The 17,358-nt window shown below is 38.9% G+C and overlaps 1 protein-coding gene across 2 annotated transcripts in view; it reads left to right on the top strand.

The window, feature by feature from the left end:
• TBC1D8B (TBC1 domain family member 8B) overlaps positions 1–17,358 on the top strand; it is a 28,076-nt gene that overhangs the window by 3,661 nt on the left and 7,057 nt on the right. The window contains exons 2-14 of one of the 2 annotated variants that reach the window (XM_066559250.1): positions 1,777–1,887; positions 3,938–4,056; positions 4,675–4,900; positions 5,815–6,055; positions 7,092–7,299; positions 8,708–8,791; positions 9,428–9,577; positions 10,718–10,868; positions 11,082–11,296; positions 11,749–11,866; positions 12,567–12,852; positions 14,154–14,283; positions 16,177–16,275. In XM_066559250.1, coding sequence (XP_066415347.1) covers positions 1,777–1,887; positions 3,938–4,056; positions 4,675–4,900; positions 5,815–6,055; positions 7,092–7,299; positions 8,708–8,791; positions 9,428–9,577; positions 10,718–10,868; positions 11,082–11,296; positions 11,749–11,866; positions 12,567–12,852; positions 14,154–14,283; positions 16,177–16,275 — 2,138 coding nt within the window. Of the gene's footprint in view, positions 1–1,776; positions 1,888–3,937; positions 4,057–4,674; positions 4,901–5,814; positions 6,056–7,091; positions 7,300–8,707; positions 8,876–9,427; positions 9,578–10,717; positions 10,869–11,081; positions 11,297–11,748; positions 11,867–12,566; positions 12,853–14,153; positions 14,284–16,176; positions 16,276–17,358 lie in introns of both variants that reach the window. The other variant, XM_066559248.1, reaches the window with a different exon arrangement.

Below are 17,358 nucleotides of genomic sequence, written 5' to 3'. Positions count from 1 at the left end.
AATATCCTTGTACTGTATATTATAACAGAAAATATTATTAGGAGATTTGTGAATGAAATAATGCAATATTTGCTGAAGCAAAGCCATCTTTGAGATCAGCTCAGTGTCATGACTCATTCAGTAAGCAAAAGCTGCTTAAACAGACATAAATGTTGTTACTTATTCAATGTCTGTCTTCAGTCAGGAACTACAAAATAATTCTACTTTCCAACAGCAATTTACAATCTGTTAATTGCAGACAAAACCAGAGATGTAATGTGCTGCTCTGGTTGTGGGTTTTTTGTTTGTTTTTTTTTGTGTGGTTTTATTTTGTTTTTCTTGTTGGTTTTGGGGGTTTTTTTGGTGGTTTGTTGTAATTATTTACTTCCATGTTTTTGAGGAGAAGCAAAGACATTTGAAACTTGAATAGCCACAGTGATGTAGTCCCACAGGCTCTATGCTGAAAGCGTATCCTCAGGAAGACCATGCTCTGAGGATAAGTGTCTAGACTTATAAATTCTGCTTTATTTTGTTTCCTTGTATTCTTTCACAATTTATATTTTTCATAATTTGGGAGGGGGTTAATGGAAAGAAAGTGAAACCCAAAGTCCCAAAGCAGCCAACATAAAAATTCCAAAATAACTTTTGAGGGATGCATTTGCAGTTGTCTAAATCTAGTGCTTCTACAGAATATTAAAAACCAAAATCAAAAAATCATTTTCTTTTAAACAGGGAAGGGTATTTAAAGATATAAAGGTTCTGTAAGGGCTATGTTAGTTTTGTATTCTAGCTCTACTGGCATTTATTTGGAATGATTTTCCTCCACGATCTCAACCGGTTGCTGAAACAGACTTTACAGCAGCTCCTTGAGTAATTGTATCATGATTTTTTGGGTAATCTCATCTCTTATTTTTCTGTTCTTCTGTAGGAGAAAAAGAGCCCAGTGTGATTGCTTTGGTAACTTTGCTTCAATTGAATTTTCTGTTTCTGTGGCCATGCTAGAAGGGGGCAAACATAGGAAATGCAGGAAAGAAGCATAAGATCCTGTTGATTGTGTTTTTGTTTCTGTTGTAACAAGAAAAGATTTTATGGTGCATCAGGAACCAAAAGTTTCAATTGTTTTTTCAGTATTGATTTTTCTTCTTTTAGATTTTCCTGATTTTTAGATTTTAAAGGATCGATTAAGATATCTGGGCTAATATCTTTTCTACTGCACAGTGAGAGAGAATGGTTTTGAGTCATTATGAAATGCACCCTCATTTTCCCAGACAATGTTTTTGTCCTGGTTCTGGAGAGATGAAGTTTATCTTTTTAGTGAAATTAGTATATTTTCTTCTGAACCCTATTTAATGGGAGCTAATTCAATACTTAGTGGCAGGGAGGTGACAGCCAATTATGGTCTTGAAGGGCTCTTTCCTGTGCCTGGAAAACAGAACAACAGTAAATAACTAATTAAGAGGTAGTTCAATTACTGGTTGTGCACGCTGAAGGCTGGGACTGCCCTGGTTGTGCTCTGGTTTCACACATACTGCATGGCTGTCACTTCACAGGGGCCATCTCAAGAAACTTGTTCACCCTCATTTGTGCCTCATGGCTTTTACTGGATCAAAATATCACATCCCAAAGAAATTCCTCTGGGAATTCTTTGTGTTCTTCTCTATTGTGCGTTTTATTTTCTCAGAGTTCATTAGTCCTTACTTGGGCAGCGTTCCTGCTCCCCAAGGAAGGAATCAGAGGGGAGTGTGCATTTCAGAACTCAAGTTTCACTGTGCTGTGTACTTTTCTTGGACACACCAGGTCTCCTTGTGGGAACATTGGATGCAGTGCTGGACTCCACGTCCAAGGTGGCCCCGTTCCGCATCCTGCACCAGACGCCCGACTCGCAGGTGTACTGGTCCATCGCGTGCGGTACGTACCACACCGGGCACAGCAGCTGCGGCGCGTGGGGCTCATCTTTGCCTTACTCCTCTCACATTGCCACTCCTTCTCATGACCTCTAAATGGTTTAAAAGCATTTGCAAGCCTGAGCTTGACAGCACAGTGTGGTTCCGGTTTTTCAGAATAGATCTATGGACTCGTCCTATTACACCTTTTTATTGCCTGATTTCTGCAGGACCCCTTCAGATACCAAAGCCTTTGGGCACTGTGTCAGTGACAGAGGCACAATGTTTTCTTTTGAAAGGTGCAAGGATAACTTGACACAGTTCAGGAGATGGTCCCAGCTCATCTCAGCTTATTCCAAACTGTGCTGTAGGTAGGAGTAACAGTAGATGCTTATCCTAATATTTTTGTTTGCTTTGTCTCTGCATGTTAAAACATGCAGGTTCACAGTCATGGTCAGAGATGAATTCTTCCTTCTATCTGTTGCTCTTGTAGTTCAAGTTCTATCTCTTTCTCATGTTGTGTTACTAATCAACAGGGAATGGAAAAGTAAATATGGATTTGTTCTTGTGGCTTTAATTTATGTCACTTTAAAAGAGCAGCCTTAAAGAATTTGAACAGTTTGTGAATTGATAATAACATTTCAGAGCCACTTCTGAAGAAGTCAGTCTTGGTGATAGGCTATCAAAAAGTAATATGCATGTTAGAAGTGTCCTCTGGGGAATTCTACTGCCATCAGGTCAGCCCTTGGGAAAATACAAAGGGCAATCTTCATTTTAGGGCTGAATTTATATAGATTTTGTGAGGCATAGATACACTTTACAACAGAAAGCTACATAATATAATTGTTCTAATTGTGTTAGTTTGTTTCTTCTGTGAAGAAATTCAAAGGTTGATACTTTGTTCCTGCTATTACATATTACGGGTCTGAAACAATGCTCTTAAACCATTTAAACAATGACAAAAAACTTTCCTTATTTCTAGGTCACCTCTGTGCCTCTGATTCACATTGTGACTCAAATAATTGGCCTACATGTGTAGTCTGAGAAAAAGAATTACTTTTGAGATGTAATTGCTATGTTAATTACTCTTCATATAATTTGTTAAGTGTAGCTGCAAATCCACCCAGTGTAATACAGTTTATTTAACTATATTTAGAGCAATTTTTATTCATTCACAGGGCCACTTTAATTCTATGGAGTCCATTGAAAGTTGGTTAATTACCCTTTACAAAGTAAGCTGAGAAAAAAGCAATTGTTCAAGGTGTGTTCTTGCTTGAGGGTATCAACATATGTGATCACACTGCCTGCTTTGATTGGTGAGCATTCTTGTGGAGAATAAATTAATTTATATTCTAGAATGCCTTTATTCAAACCTGTGTAAGTTCTTTCACTTTCACTGTCCCCCAGCATCTGATGGTGACTGCCTTTAAAGCACTGACTCTGTTTTGAATGTGCTGAAACCCTGCAGTTTCACTCGTGGCATCTCAGTCCTTGCTGCCTCCCTGGTTCCAGTGATGTTTGCTGTACATCCTCACACATGTAAGGGATTTTGCACAGCAGGCCTGAGTCTTGAAGTTCTGCTCTGGAAACGGTTGTGGGCCAGTGATCAAAGCTGAGGATATCAAAGGCACAGATTTAATTTCCTGCTGAGCCTCGTGGGTTTGGTCTCACATTTCCCATATTCTGGCCTGTTAAACTGGGAGTGTTGCAGTGGTGCTGTGCTGTCTGTGTTGGGGAGGTGCTGTTGACAGGAAGGAGCTGTCAGTCCAACTCAGGCTTCAGCACTGAGCCACATAATGTTGACAAAGCTTAGATGCTTTTGGATTTAATGGCCAGAAATAGAGCTGCATGAAGGACTTGAAAGATAAAAACACAGCAGTGCATATGTTTCATGTACACTGAATACATTTTCAGTGTTCACAAGAGGTAACAAGAAATTTAAGACTTGTGATTTTGACTTGTGTATCTAAATTGCTCTGTGACTCAGGAATTTGCTAAGTATTCTCTTGATGAATAGTTTTGGTGAAATGATTGAAGTCTGTCCTAATTTAAAGTAATACTTTCTTTTTCAATAGGATCCAGCAGAGAAGAAATAACAGAACATTGGGAGTGGCTGGAACACAATGTTATGAAGACTCTATCAGTGTTTGATTCAAATGAAGACATTACAAGCTTTGTCCAGGGAAAGATAAGAGTAAGTAACAGGCATAATTGGGAAAGGCTAAGTATTCTTTTTCCTTTAACTGTACACAAATAATATGTTCTCTATAGAATATTCAAGCACAGCTTTGCAATGCTGCATGTTCTGATTGAGTAGCATGTGACTCCTCACTTTAACATGTGCCATTGTTCCTGTGTCTCTGCCCCATAGCTAAGTAAGATTGTTGGACCTAAACTCCACTTAGTAAATGACATATCAAATGCCTTTACATAGTGGTCTAAAACTGTTGATAAATTATTTCACAGTAATTTTAACAGTGCCTGGGAAGCATATGGTCTCTTTTTTTTTTTTTTTTTCCATATATGCTAAATATTTAGCCCAGGAACTCTTGGGATTAAGTGAGGAAAATATGTCTGTTTCAGAGGAGGAGACACAGGAATGTGTGTCTTGCCTAAGCTGTGTTGGAGACTTGGAGGATGAGTCTGAAATAGCACATTTTATTTGTGACCTTGATTTGATTCTCAGACTCTTCTTCCCCTTCTAAAACTTGCTCTCCTGTTGGAAGAATGCTGTGCTGTGTGCATGCAGGTGCATATATGACAACCACCCACATGGACACATGCATAAAGTAATGTGATTTTTTTGTTGTAGGGTTTGATTGCTGAAGAGGGAAAATATTCTTTTGTAAGAGAAGATGATCCTGAGAAGTTTCGTGAAGGTCTTATGAAGTTTGAGAAGTGCTTTGGATTACCAGAGCAGGAGAAGTTGATTACCTACTACTCATGCAGTTACTGGAAGGGCAGAGTGCCCTGTCAAGGATGGCTGTACCTCAGTACCAACTTCCTGAGTTTCTACTCCTTTTTGCTTGGAGCAGAAGGTAAGTAAGCCTTGATGCTGAGCTGTGTCCCTTCATGCTGCACTGCTCATCCTTCAGATTAGGAGGAATTCTTCCTGTGTGCTAAGGGAGCTGCTTTGGCATGTGAGCAGATGTCTACAGAGATGAGCAGAAACTGCCAACATAATTTATGGAAATGCATACATTTGTGTAACATACTACTCAATATCCATTATTATGCTTCCTCAATTCAAGCTTCAGAGAGAAGGCAGGCTTCCAGAAGTTAACTGTAGCAAAAAGTTGTCCATCACCTTTAGTTCATGCTGCAGTATTAACTCTATGAGGATTACAGTTATTTCTTCACACACAGGCTTAATATTTCACATGGCTGCACTACACACTGGTGGTAATTGCAGATAACTCTGTTTTTCCCTGTGTAACATTAGTTTGAAATGCCCAAATAAATGCTTCTAATAGTGTGTTCTATAACTGTATTTATGTGGAAAATGGGAAACATACAAAAATAGGATCCTTTCAAAGCTGATTTTGATCTGTATTGAGAAATGCCATAGCTAAAAGGCACAGTTCCTCTACATGCCAACACATGATGGATTTAATTTAAGAAGCCCTGTTGAAGGGGGTTGGCTTGTATGATGGTGTTTATTTGCTGTTTGCAGTTTCATATAAGAGCAAGGAAAAGGAGGTGTAAACTTGTGTTGTTATGCATGGTCTGTGTTTTAATGCTTTTCTATGAAATTCTTTCTAATGGAATTAATTTTTAGGAAATATGAAGAGAATGCATTTTGTGCTTATTAGTTTGTAGTCCTTTCTAAGTGTGTTATCATTTGACTATGTTGTTTAATTATACTCTATTAGAGCTGCTACTACTGCATTTCTTTTTTAATACAGGCAGATATTGAGAACTGACTCATATGTCCTTACATTATTATTTTCAGTAAAACTTATTATCTCCTGGGATGAAATATCAAAACTTGAGAAAACTTCCAATGTGATTCTGACAGAGAGCATTCATGTGTGCTCCCATGGGGAAGATCATTATTTTTCCATGTTTTTGCACATAAGTGAAACATTCCTGCTTATGGAGCAGCTGGCAAACTATGCAGTTAGAAGACTTTTTGACAAGGAGACATTTGAGAATGATCCAGTCCTTCATGATCCTCTGCAGATCACCAAGAGGTAATGCATTGCTTATAGTTCACCTGCTCTGGGCCCAGTATTTGTTTGAGCAAAAGAGGAAGAGAATCCTTGTCTCAAGGAGATTGTAAATATTAGCAAAGCTGATATTTTCTTAACCAAGTGAATCATTAAAATGTTGGACCAAAGCCATGTGAGGCATTGTAATTTGTTGTTACTTGTCAGGATCCAAAGTCTGTTTGAAGGCAGGAGGTGATCAAATCTTCAGTGCTGGTCTTCCAAGTAAAAGGTGTATATTAGTTTGAATTTTGAAAAGGGGTTCTTGCAGCATTTAGAATTAGAAAATTCAGGTTAAGCTACAGTGTCTCCAGAGATACCTGATGAGGAAGGATAAGGTGGGGAAGAAATCATTTAATAGGCATGTGTAAATGATAACTCCATGAGTTATATGATGATAACTGATGGGTGCATGGCTTTCCTGAGGTACAGCATTATTTTAGGTGGTGGGAAAGACATGAATACCAATAATTTAATGATTAAGGTCCTTCCTTTTCCTTTGATTCCTCAGTTTGGTAGCAATGCTGGAGAGGGATGCTGCTCTACAAAATACTGTTTCTGGCTGCAGTTACCTGTGAAAAATTAGCCCCTGGCAGATGTTTACAACATGTGCTACATTTCTAGCTAATTAACCCTCCATCAAGCCAAAAGTTGCTCTAGTTTTAAATGGATTATTCTTGTGTGTGGGGAAATAGAGCACATAATGCTCTATTTTCTGCACTACCTGTAGGCCCTGCAGTGCTCTACTGTGTAAGAACATTATTGAATCTGGTCTTGTTTAGTGACATATTTAAATATTTCGTTAAGTGAATGTACAGGTAGGTCTGGTCTTGCCCTTTGTTGCCTCTTCAAGAAAAAACATTGAACCCTCCAAACTGATGCCATAGATTATGGGAGAGGAGAGCATGATATTTTACTGTCTTTTCCCAAGATATTTTTGACTTTTGTATTTGCAAAGACATTTAAAACTTACTAATTTTTCTTTTCTCTTTCCTACCCATGTGTTATGTTTTTAATCCAGAGGCTTGGAGAGCTATGCCCACAGTAAGCATTTTAGTGCATTCTTCAGGCTACCTAAAGAAGAGTCCTTGAAGGAAGTTCATGAGTGCTTCTTATGGGTTCCTTTCAGTCATTATAACACCCATGGGAAAATGTGCATTTCAGAAAACTACATCTGCTTTGCTAGCCAGGATGGCAGCCTGTGCAGTGTAATCATTCCATTGAGAGAGGTAATGCAAACTACAAATCAGAGTCACTTCTATCAGCAGTTTTGCACTTGTGTAGTTTAATGCCACTTTAGCAGATTTTCATTAGAATCTCCTTATTTTATGTGATGTCATGTATTTCCCCCTACCCTGGATACCACATGTAGGAATTCTGTTTGTAGATTTCTGGAACTGCTTTCATGTTTCAGACTTGTTTCTCTGTCTTCTTTCCCTTTTCTGTTTACTCTTATTTCTGTAGCTCGGTACAGAATTGAAATTTTTTAAAACTTATTTTTATTAAATGAAAAAGCTTTTTCTTAGTACTTGTAGGTGAGTTAATGAGACATTCTCAAGGTAAGAAGTAAAGAATTGTAGTGGGTAGAGGACTTTGAAGATCAGTAATGCTGCTGTGTTTCTTAGCTCAGTAGTGCAGTTTTTTGCAGCAGTTGAGCAGTGCTGTCTGTTAAAAAAGCCTGGGAAAATCCAGGTGTTGAGCAAGTAGCAATGCCATTACAGCTGATAATCTCAACAGACTATAAGGACAGAATAAAGACCATATAGCAAAGGGCACAGCTTTGGAATTTCAATGGAGATCTATAGTATACTGCAGAATAACTTCTGGGAAAAAAGCAGCCAACCCTCTTCATTTCTGTCTTGACTTCATGTGACCTGGGACATTGCCACATTTCAGTGCCACATTTCAATAGAGACTTCCATAACATAAGAGGGTGTGTTAAAGGAGCTGGCTCTAAATTTATTCTTGTGGGCTGTCAGACCTTCACTCTTTATTCTGGAGGACTGCAGTTACCTCATTTCAGTGGTCTTTCCTTCTTACCTATAATAACGTGCTCAGTGGATTTCCATTTTTTACCTTTAACAACACGAATACATCAGCAATGCCAGTCAGTCTAGATTCTCATGATTGTCACACTTGAACTTGCATGATTAAACTGTTTTAACTGCTCCAGTCTGTAACTGTTCCATCATGGCAATTAAAGTCAGCTCTAGCTGTCATCTGTTATGACAGCTGTTTTGACAGGGTATTCTCAGTGGAAATTCAGTCTTGTAAAACTTGTTTTATTTGATTACTTACAAAAGTCATGTTTTTCTCTGCTTTTGGATGGTAAGAAAAAAAGCAACTGCTTCAGTGGGTAGAAGGTGACAAGGTTTTTCAAAGAAGCTGACCATTCACAGCTGGGAAAATGTTTTTGAAGATTTCTGGTACTCTGTCAAAAATCTGTTGCATAATACTTAGTGCCTTTTGCTAAAATAGCTACAGGCAGTTGAGCTTTCAACTTGTGGCTTGTGTTACCTAGTCTGCTTGTGTGCTTCACCCACTGTTCCATTTACACATGTATTCCTAACAGGTTTTCTCTTTTATAAGTAAGCAGGTAAAATTCCTTGCTTAATTTATGTGTCCTTGGTTCCATAGGTCACAGGGGTGGATAAAGGAGATCCAGCCAACAGAGGAGTCAGCATTAGTACCAAAGGGAAAACAGCTTTTCGTTTCACAGAGGTGAGAGATTTTGAACTGCTTGTGGCAAAGCTCAGGATGAAATGCAATGCAACTGCAAGTCCACAACACATCATAAGTACTGAGGTAACTGCTCTGGCAATTCTAATTTCTAGAAATTTGCTCATAGGAATAAGTCATGAACCTCTGGTTTTAAGGTTTAGAAAAATAAAAAGCTCTGCCCATGTGAAAGAGAATGATGTGGACAATGGTGCTACTGTAAATGCATTCCTGTTTGGGTTCTTTTACCTTGTTTTTCATCAGGTTTTGAAAAACAACTCCAGCCTTAATGCTGGTTTTTAAGTGCTCTCAGGTTTTCTATATAGTTCACTGTATGAATGGGTTTTTTTTGGTGATGATGAATGGTCAGACATCCTTATCCTCCTATTCTCAGTTCTCATTATGAATATTTGTCCTTTTGTAATTTAGTTTTTTGCTTGAGAGGTGCCTTTTTTTCCCTGAGTACAGCCTCCTGAAAGCCCAGCTGTGCAGAGCAGGGACTGCTGTTTATTATTTATTTTAGAAGTCTGTATCTGGCACCTGTAACTTAGTATAATGACCAATAATGGTCTGGTATCAGTGCTGCTTCTTGGAGGATTTTTTGTTATTTACAAGTACCACTGTTAAATTTTTCTCAAGGTTGCAGCTGGTTCTGCCACTGACAGCCCAAAGGATTTTGGTGCAGGACAGTCAAAGATGGGCCAGAGAGATAACAGCAAAACTGTCAGTACAGAAGCACTTATGACTGTCTACCATCCTCAGGATGCTGAGAACCTTGACTCTAAAATGGTAAGGGATAAAATGGCCAACAGGTTTTGGAATTGAATTGGAAAGGAGTGAAGTATATCAAAGTGAATTCCAGCCAGGCTGCTGATTTCCTTGGGGGCTTTGCCAGTATTCTTTCATCTGCATTTTCTGTATTTGGAGTCCACAGGGTGCTTCTTCATAGCTCCATTCAATTTTCTGCTCATTTTGTTTAAAATGATATGCCTTATCTTCATGGACTTCGTTTCTCCTGCTCTTCTACCCCTCAGGGAAGAGTTGGCTGTTTGTTTTATGATACTGAACATGTTGCATTTCTTTCTGAATTTTCAAGATACAAAGTCACTATAAACTCTGTGGGAGCAAGGAGAATGTCTAAGAAATTGATTTAACTTCTTTCTTGTTTCTTTCTCCTGCACCACTGTCTAACAGAGTTAGGTTCTGGAGAATATTTATGTAGTTGTTTTTGCAGCACATCATCCAATTTTTGCTTCTGCATAGTATGTGAAAGAAGACAGGTTTTATTTCAAAATAAATCTTTCAGCAGAACTGAGTAAATTAGGATATGAAATATATTATATTATAAATACCAGAAAACAAACCTGTCCTTTGGGCAGGACAAAAGGGAGTCCAGATTTTTAGATCTGCATTTTACAGTATGGTGAACAAAAGTGAACAAAATCTACTTTTCCTTTCAGTATCTTCAATTGCTTTAACAATGTTAAATCTTAGTGCTGCATGCACAGAAATTGTAGTGATGACATTCACCCTGTCTCGGCCCTGGAGCCTCACATGAGCTGGAGCACCTGATCAACAATTGCTTTGCTTCAGAGAAATGTCTGTTTGACCTCCTGTGCTGTGGCACTTGTTGGTTTTTGTCAGATGGGATACTGAATTAGATCTACCTTCTGTGGCATCTTGTATAAACATACTTTAAAGAATAGTGGGTCATGTATGAGATGGCATTTCATGCTAAATTTGTGCTCTGCATGGGCTGGATTTTGCTCTGATTTGCTTCAGCGCTCATTTCACACATCAATACGGATGCCAACGCTGCAGTTTCCAGTTTATATGAATCTTACTGGGAGCAAAATTTACTTCTGCTCTCTGACACTTGAGGAGAATCTACCAGTATACTTAATTCTTGTTATCTTCTGCTTTTGGTAGTTGAAAGAAAAAATGAAGGAGCAGTCGTGGAACATCCTGTTTGCAGAACGGGGCCATGGGGTCAGTATGTTTCGGACAAAGAAGACTCGAGACCTGGTTGTGAGAGGCATCCCAGAGGCATTAAGAGGAGAACTCTGGCTTCTCTTCTCAGGTATTGCATAACAAGTATAATTGGTTCATTTTGGGAGTCATCATTGGCAATTTTCATTGCTGATTGTTTCCATTAATTCCAGTAGAATTACTAAAATATCTGGAGATTCATGAGGTACCTCAGTAGTCACCAAAATTTTTATACAAATTGCAAACAATCAAATTGCTGCTTTACTGTTGTCCTCTAATACTGTGCTATGCAATGTATTGGCAGGTGCTGTAAATGATATGGCATCCAACCCTGGTTATTACACTGAGCTGGTGGAGAAGTCCTTAGGAACGTGCACTTTGGCTACTGATGAAATTGAACGAGATTTACGTCGCTCCTTACCTGAGCATCCTGCTTTTCAAAGTGACACAGGAATTTCTGCCCTCAGGAGAGTTCTTACAGCTTATGCATTCAGGAATCCACAAATTGGATATTGTCAGGTATAGAAGATTTGAGAGTCTTAGTGTTAGTTGTTGAAATATTAGCTCATGATGGCAGTATGGTAGCACCTCATAAAATCTGTCACAGAAATGTGGAATAGTTTCTTGCTTAGTGGCTCACTTACTTTGCTTATTTCATGCCATTGTATAAAATGAGTTTTTACATTGTACTTGGATTAGTTTATAAATGGTGTCATGTCTACTTCGTATATGCATTTGCATTCTAATGAGACATATAGCACTTAAAAATATTTTATGTACTTTAGATACTCTTTTCTGTGTTTAATAACATAGAAGTAAAAGTCTTGTCCTGGATATGGCTGTAGGTTATCCTAGCACTTTAAAAATATGCTGGAAAGTGCTTTCAGAAATATAAATTCTAAGAAATAATACCAGTTGTGTTTTCTCTGTCTTTTCTCTTAAATGTTTCCTTTCCTATTTGACTCTTGTAGGCAATGAATATTTTGACATCAGTGCTTCTGCTGTATGCTAAAGAGGAGGAAGCATTCTGGCTTTTGGTTGCTGTGTGTGAAAGGATGCTCCCTGATTATTTCAATCGCCGAATCATCGGTAACATCCATCTGCTTTTTTATCCATCTTGAATTGAATGTCTACCTCTATTGAATGTCAATGGTTATTCATTAAGAACAAATGTAAGGAATGAGCTGAAGACTGACCAGTGGAGAGAAACCATTGCATTTGTTTCAGTATTGTGGAGTAGAAAATGGAGAACATCCCATGATTTCTCCTTAAATAGGCATGGATGTGATTTTCAGATATTGTCAGTATTCTAGGCATAGCTATTCAGGAAATAGTTAGACTATTATACTGTTCTTTTGGAATTACAAGTGCAGTTCATACTATTTATTTGAAACTTAGCCAGTTTAGGTAAAGGAGTTACTTCAGGTCCAGACTTGGACTTTGATCTCATATGCAGTTCTTACAGGTGTATATATTAGAAGAAAATGGTGTGAAGTTTCTCTCTTGTTGCACAGGGATTGTACTGGCTGTCAGGAGAGTCACTGGAAGCAGCCATGTACTCACCAAAGTGCCAACACACTTGGAGCATGCCCAAGGCTCTGTCCCCAGGCATGGAGAGCACAGCTTCCAGCATGGGGGAAGGAGCCAATGGCTCCCTGCAGCTGGGCCTGGGTGTGCTTGTGCAACAAAGCTGCACTAGGACAGGAACTCTGTTTCTGGCTGGTGCTCTGAGAAGTGTGCTTCTCTGTGTTAAGATTTGGGTGGTGGTTTTGTTATCCTTTCCCTGCAGGTGCCTTGGTAGATCAGGCAGTGTTTGAGGAGCTCATCAGGGTTCACCTGCCTCAGTTGACAGACCACATGACGGACATGACTTTTTTCTCCTCGGTCTCTCTCTCCTGGTTCCTTACCCTTTTTATCAGTGTGCTGCCAATTGAATGTGCAGTCAATGTGGTGGACTGTTTCTTCTATGATGGAATAAAGGCAATCTTACAGCTGGGCCTTGCAGTGCTGGAATACAACATGGAGAAGTTGCTCACTTGTAAGGATGATGCAGAAGCAGTCACTGTTCTCAACAGGTATCAGTGTAACTGTTACTCGTTCAGGCTACATAGCAGCTGCTATAATTGCATGTAGATAAGTCATTCTGAGGTAGCTGAGAAGACATCTAGCCAAGACTTCAAAAGGCTTCAAAAGAATTAGTGCTCATCTCAGGCTGAAATTCTGGAAGAGGTGGCTGGAAATTGGGCCTGGATCCTCTGAGCATCCCATCCTAAAGTTCTACTAAAACCATAACTATTTTGTGAATTTTAAAGAAAAAGCTATGTGCTTTTAACCTTGAATTTGTATCATGTATATAAGGCAGATTGCCTTGATGAGAATATCTAAAGCCCATTATGACTGTTCCAGACATCAGTTCAGGCATCAATTTATAGCAGCAAGTTCTTCAGCTTGGTTCTTGTAGTTTAGGCTGCTGAATCCTCTGATGTTAATGGTTTAAGACAGAAATTAGACCAAAAAAATGTGATGAGCTCATCAGTCATGATGAGATGTTTGTTCTATGTTAGCAACGTGAAGTGTGCTTCTAACTGACTTTAAACTGTACTGCAAACAAAACTTGTACTGTTTTTTCTTCACTAACTAAATTCTCTTGTTGATGCTCTGGTTGTGTATCATGGAGTATTAGAACAGCAAAATTACTGTGCTATAGCAGTTGACAAGTTATGACTGTTAAGAACTGATAATAAGAATTTCTGTTTAATGAGGTTTTTACATGTTGCATGTTTGAATGGGGTAGGAGCTACAGAATTATTGAAGAAAATGTAGTTTTTGTTATGAGACCATGCAGTCTGGTGTTTATTGTAAAATCTGCTTCCCCACTGGATATATTTAGGCTGGTTATGTGGGTGAGATAAGCAGATCAGATCAGATCTGCTTATCTACAGATCAGGCATGTCTTTGTCTTATACATCTGGGGGAATTAAGATTGTCTTGTTCACTGTTCAGGACAAGCCTTTTTCTAAGCCCAGTTCGTACAACCTTGCTATATGAATTAGAAAACCAGGGGATTGCCAAATGGAACAGACTTTGGAAAGAGTCTAGTTTGACTTCCCACTCAAAAGGGGATTGCTGCTGGCACTAGATCACATAAGCTCAGTCCTAAAATCTCTCAAAGTTAGGTGTTCTACAACCTTCTCTGGGTGGGCAGTTCCAATGTTTATGTATCTTTGTTACTATTATAGCACATTTGTGCTACTGACTCTGATATTCTTTGTTTTTTCCTATTCTCTGCTCACTTTTTCTTCAGTAGATGCCAATGTTATTGTTTTATTGTGATAAACTGGTTCCTGCTGATCTCTCATGTGTTTGCTTTGTGCAGATTTTTTGACAGTGTCACTAACAAAGACAGTCCTTTACCTCCAGCTGTGCAGCAGGGCTCCAACCTCAGTGATACAAAGAGTGACCATCCAAAAGTGGACATCACTGATCTGATCCGAGAGTCAAATGAAGTATGTGCTCTTGTGGGCATGTTTTTGCATCCTGTGCAGTGTTAATGTTTCATGGGCTACTTTGAAACAGTGCAGTTGCATTGTACAAACTAGGGTAGAAAATCTGTCTGGATTGGTAGAAATTTGGCTCTTTACTTTGTTGAATTTTAAAATGTAGTTCAGTTTCATTCCTTTGACTCATGCACAAATGCAGATTCTTTGGCAGTCTAATCAGGCATGAAGAAGTCATGTGTACCTAGAGAATGGAAGACTGTATAACATTTTAGCACATTAAATTAATTCAGATTTTCATTATATATTGTGTGTATGTTCTTACTAAGGCCATTGCCCAATACCAGTGCTCAGAAGCCACGCCAGTGAATGAGTTACAATTCAGAGATGCTATTTCTCTCTGCTTCCACTTTGTTTCAAACCAGAGGGATGCTGGTAGTGGTCTCCACAGGAATACAGAAAGCCAGTTCTGGAAGAAAACTCAACAGCTTATCCAGTTCAGCTTCCTGTCCAGCATCCTCCCAGATCATCCTTTAAAAAGTCTAGTGTTGTTAAAACAGTTCCACAAAAGAAAATCTGCAGAAACTCTAGTCCATCATAGGGTTTGTCTGCCCATGTGGGATAATATCGAGTTAATTTCTCTCCGATGTTCAGAAAGCACTATTGAGGAGAGTTGGCTGTGGTTTTCTCCATAGCTCCTTGTTGCTGTTAGGTGGTTGTTCATCATTTACCCTTTCAAGTCTGGTCATAGAATCAATTATAGAATAGTTTGGGTTGATAGGGGCCTTTAAAGACCATCTAATCCAACCCCCCTGCAGTGAGCAGGGACAACTAGATCAGGCTGCTCAGTTGGAGTCCAGCCTCATCATGACTCCAAGTGAGAAGCATGAGTTTTAACAGATTGCTCTCCTAAAAGGGAGTTGCCAGATCTGTTCTTTTGCTAGGTTTAATACAACCAGTTCCTTTAACCTTTCATCAAAGTTAATGTGCTCAGACTCTTTTGTCTGTGTTGTTGTTTTTCATATCTTGTTTAAAGGGCATTGCTGATAAGGGGACAAAAACATTGCAGAAGAGCTTCTGGAAGTCCTGCCTAATTTTTTTGTTTATCAACTTATTGGTTCTCAGTTTGTTATTAGAAGCAGTTTTGCCCCTGGTGCATGGTGGTCATAGTTAGGCCATGTCTTTCTGGTTGCCTGTGCTGCTGAAAAGTGTCAAAAAACTTACAGAAGAGAAGTTGGATCTAGTGAATTTCCTCATAAAAGGAAATTTAATCGATTTGACATGGTCTTGATAAAGAATATCCTGTTTCGATCAACTGGTTTCTGTTTATATTTTAATTGTTTAATAATTTGTTCCATGATTTCTCTGGTAATTTGTTTCTAGTTCTTTCCTCCTATCCCACTTTTCCTTAAAGATAAATGCGTTTATTCACTCCAGTGCTCAGATACCTTTCATGTCCTTTAGAAATTACAGAGGTAGCCAGGAATGATTCAGAAATTACTTAGCTGATTTCTTAATTTCACTAGAGTGAACTTCAGTCCCTGAAAACATGCACATCTTAGACTTTGCTGCCTTGCAGAAGTAGTCACTATGTGATAACAGAGTTGGGTATAAAGCCAACACACAGTAAAATCTCTTCCTTTTTCTTCCCACACAGGGAACTACTCCAGTTTCTTCTTTCTCCATCACCCTCTGAAACACCCTTTCAAACACCCTTTTAAAAGTTACACTGGTTAAGGAGAATGTTAGTGCTCTAATAAATTATTTTTTTCCTCAGAGTTTCTTTGATCTTCCTTTGTGTCCATGCCTGTAATGTGCTTATTAGATGCAAGAGAGACAAAGGTCCTTGTTTAGATGTGTCTCCCAGCAGCTGATTGCATGGACTGGTGCTTTTCTCCTCAGAGGTACGGTGACATTCGCTATGAGGACGTGGAGAGCTTGCGCTGCAGGAACCGACTTTATGTGATCCAGACCTTGGAAGCTACGACCAAGCAGAATGTGGTGAGTGACTGGCAAGAGTTCCAGCCTTCTCCCTGATAAAATTCCCTTTTGGAAGGTTCTGAGAAGAGCTGCAGTTTCCAGGCCAAATATATGATTTTGTACTGAACCCCCTTATGTCTGCAGGGTGTCTGTTAACTGAGGCTTGGCCTGTGATGTTTTCAGGCTGTAAATCACAGCATGACCTTCTGGTCTCCTTACAAGCAGCACCATTGCCAACCACTTCAAAAGGCTGGTGCATCTCTCACACTTTGTGTGGATTGGAACAGTCTGACCTATATTTCTATCTGCTGGTGTTAATACTGTTCTCTCAGAGGCATAGAGCACCATACAGTAAAACAATTAAGCACCTGCATTTTTTCTTCAGGAAGCAGCACTGAAGAGGTTATTGTAGTGCATTCAACAGAGGTTGCTTTTTGTCTGTGTTGTTTGTGAATGTCTGGTAATGTGGCAGCTATCTGCCTATCTCATCCTTTCAATTCAGACTGCTCAGTGAAGGTGAGAAGCTTCCTTTGTTTGCCTGTTTTCTTCAGTGGCTCTTTTCCATACCTGATGATGATACTAGTCTGTCCACCACCTAGTGCTTCTTTCTGTAGTAAATGTGGCTGATAGCAACTGAAACTAAATGCTGGTGGTTATGCTAAGATGGTATTGTTGTATTTAATTTTACAAAACATATATAATGTGAAGTTAGAAGCTGGTCTTACTGCAAACTTTTTTTTTTTTAAAAGTGATGAACAATTTTTTTTTAATTAAAAAAACCTGAGGGTTCAGCTTCACCGTTGAGAGCTGAACATGCATTTGTGCATTTAAAGGAAGCTATATGTTATGTCATTATAAATAATTGAGTTCTATCTCCTGGTTTTCATAGTGTAGGCTCCATGTATGTTAGTAATGTGACTAGCCTTAAGCTTGTCTTTTTTTTGAGACATTATTTACTTTGATATATAATCTTCTGATTACTTTTTAAAAGAAGTGCTCTTCTTCTAATTGTAACATGGCAAAACCTGGAATATGCAAACACTGTCTCTTAATGTAATGTTAAATCTCCCATAATGTTGTTCCAAAGAGGGAAGACACATTAAT

The sequence above is a fragment of the Molothrus aeneus genome, chromosome 14 (assembly GCF_037042795.1).
Source record: "Molothrus aeneus isolate 106 chromosome 14, BPBGC_Maene_1.0, whole genome shotgun sequence".
NCBI classification, from domain to species: Eukaryota; Metazoa; Chordata; class Aves; order Passeriformes; family Icteridae; genus Molothrus; species Molothrus aeneus.
This window is presented reverse-complemented; position numbering and strand designations above follow the sequence as displayed.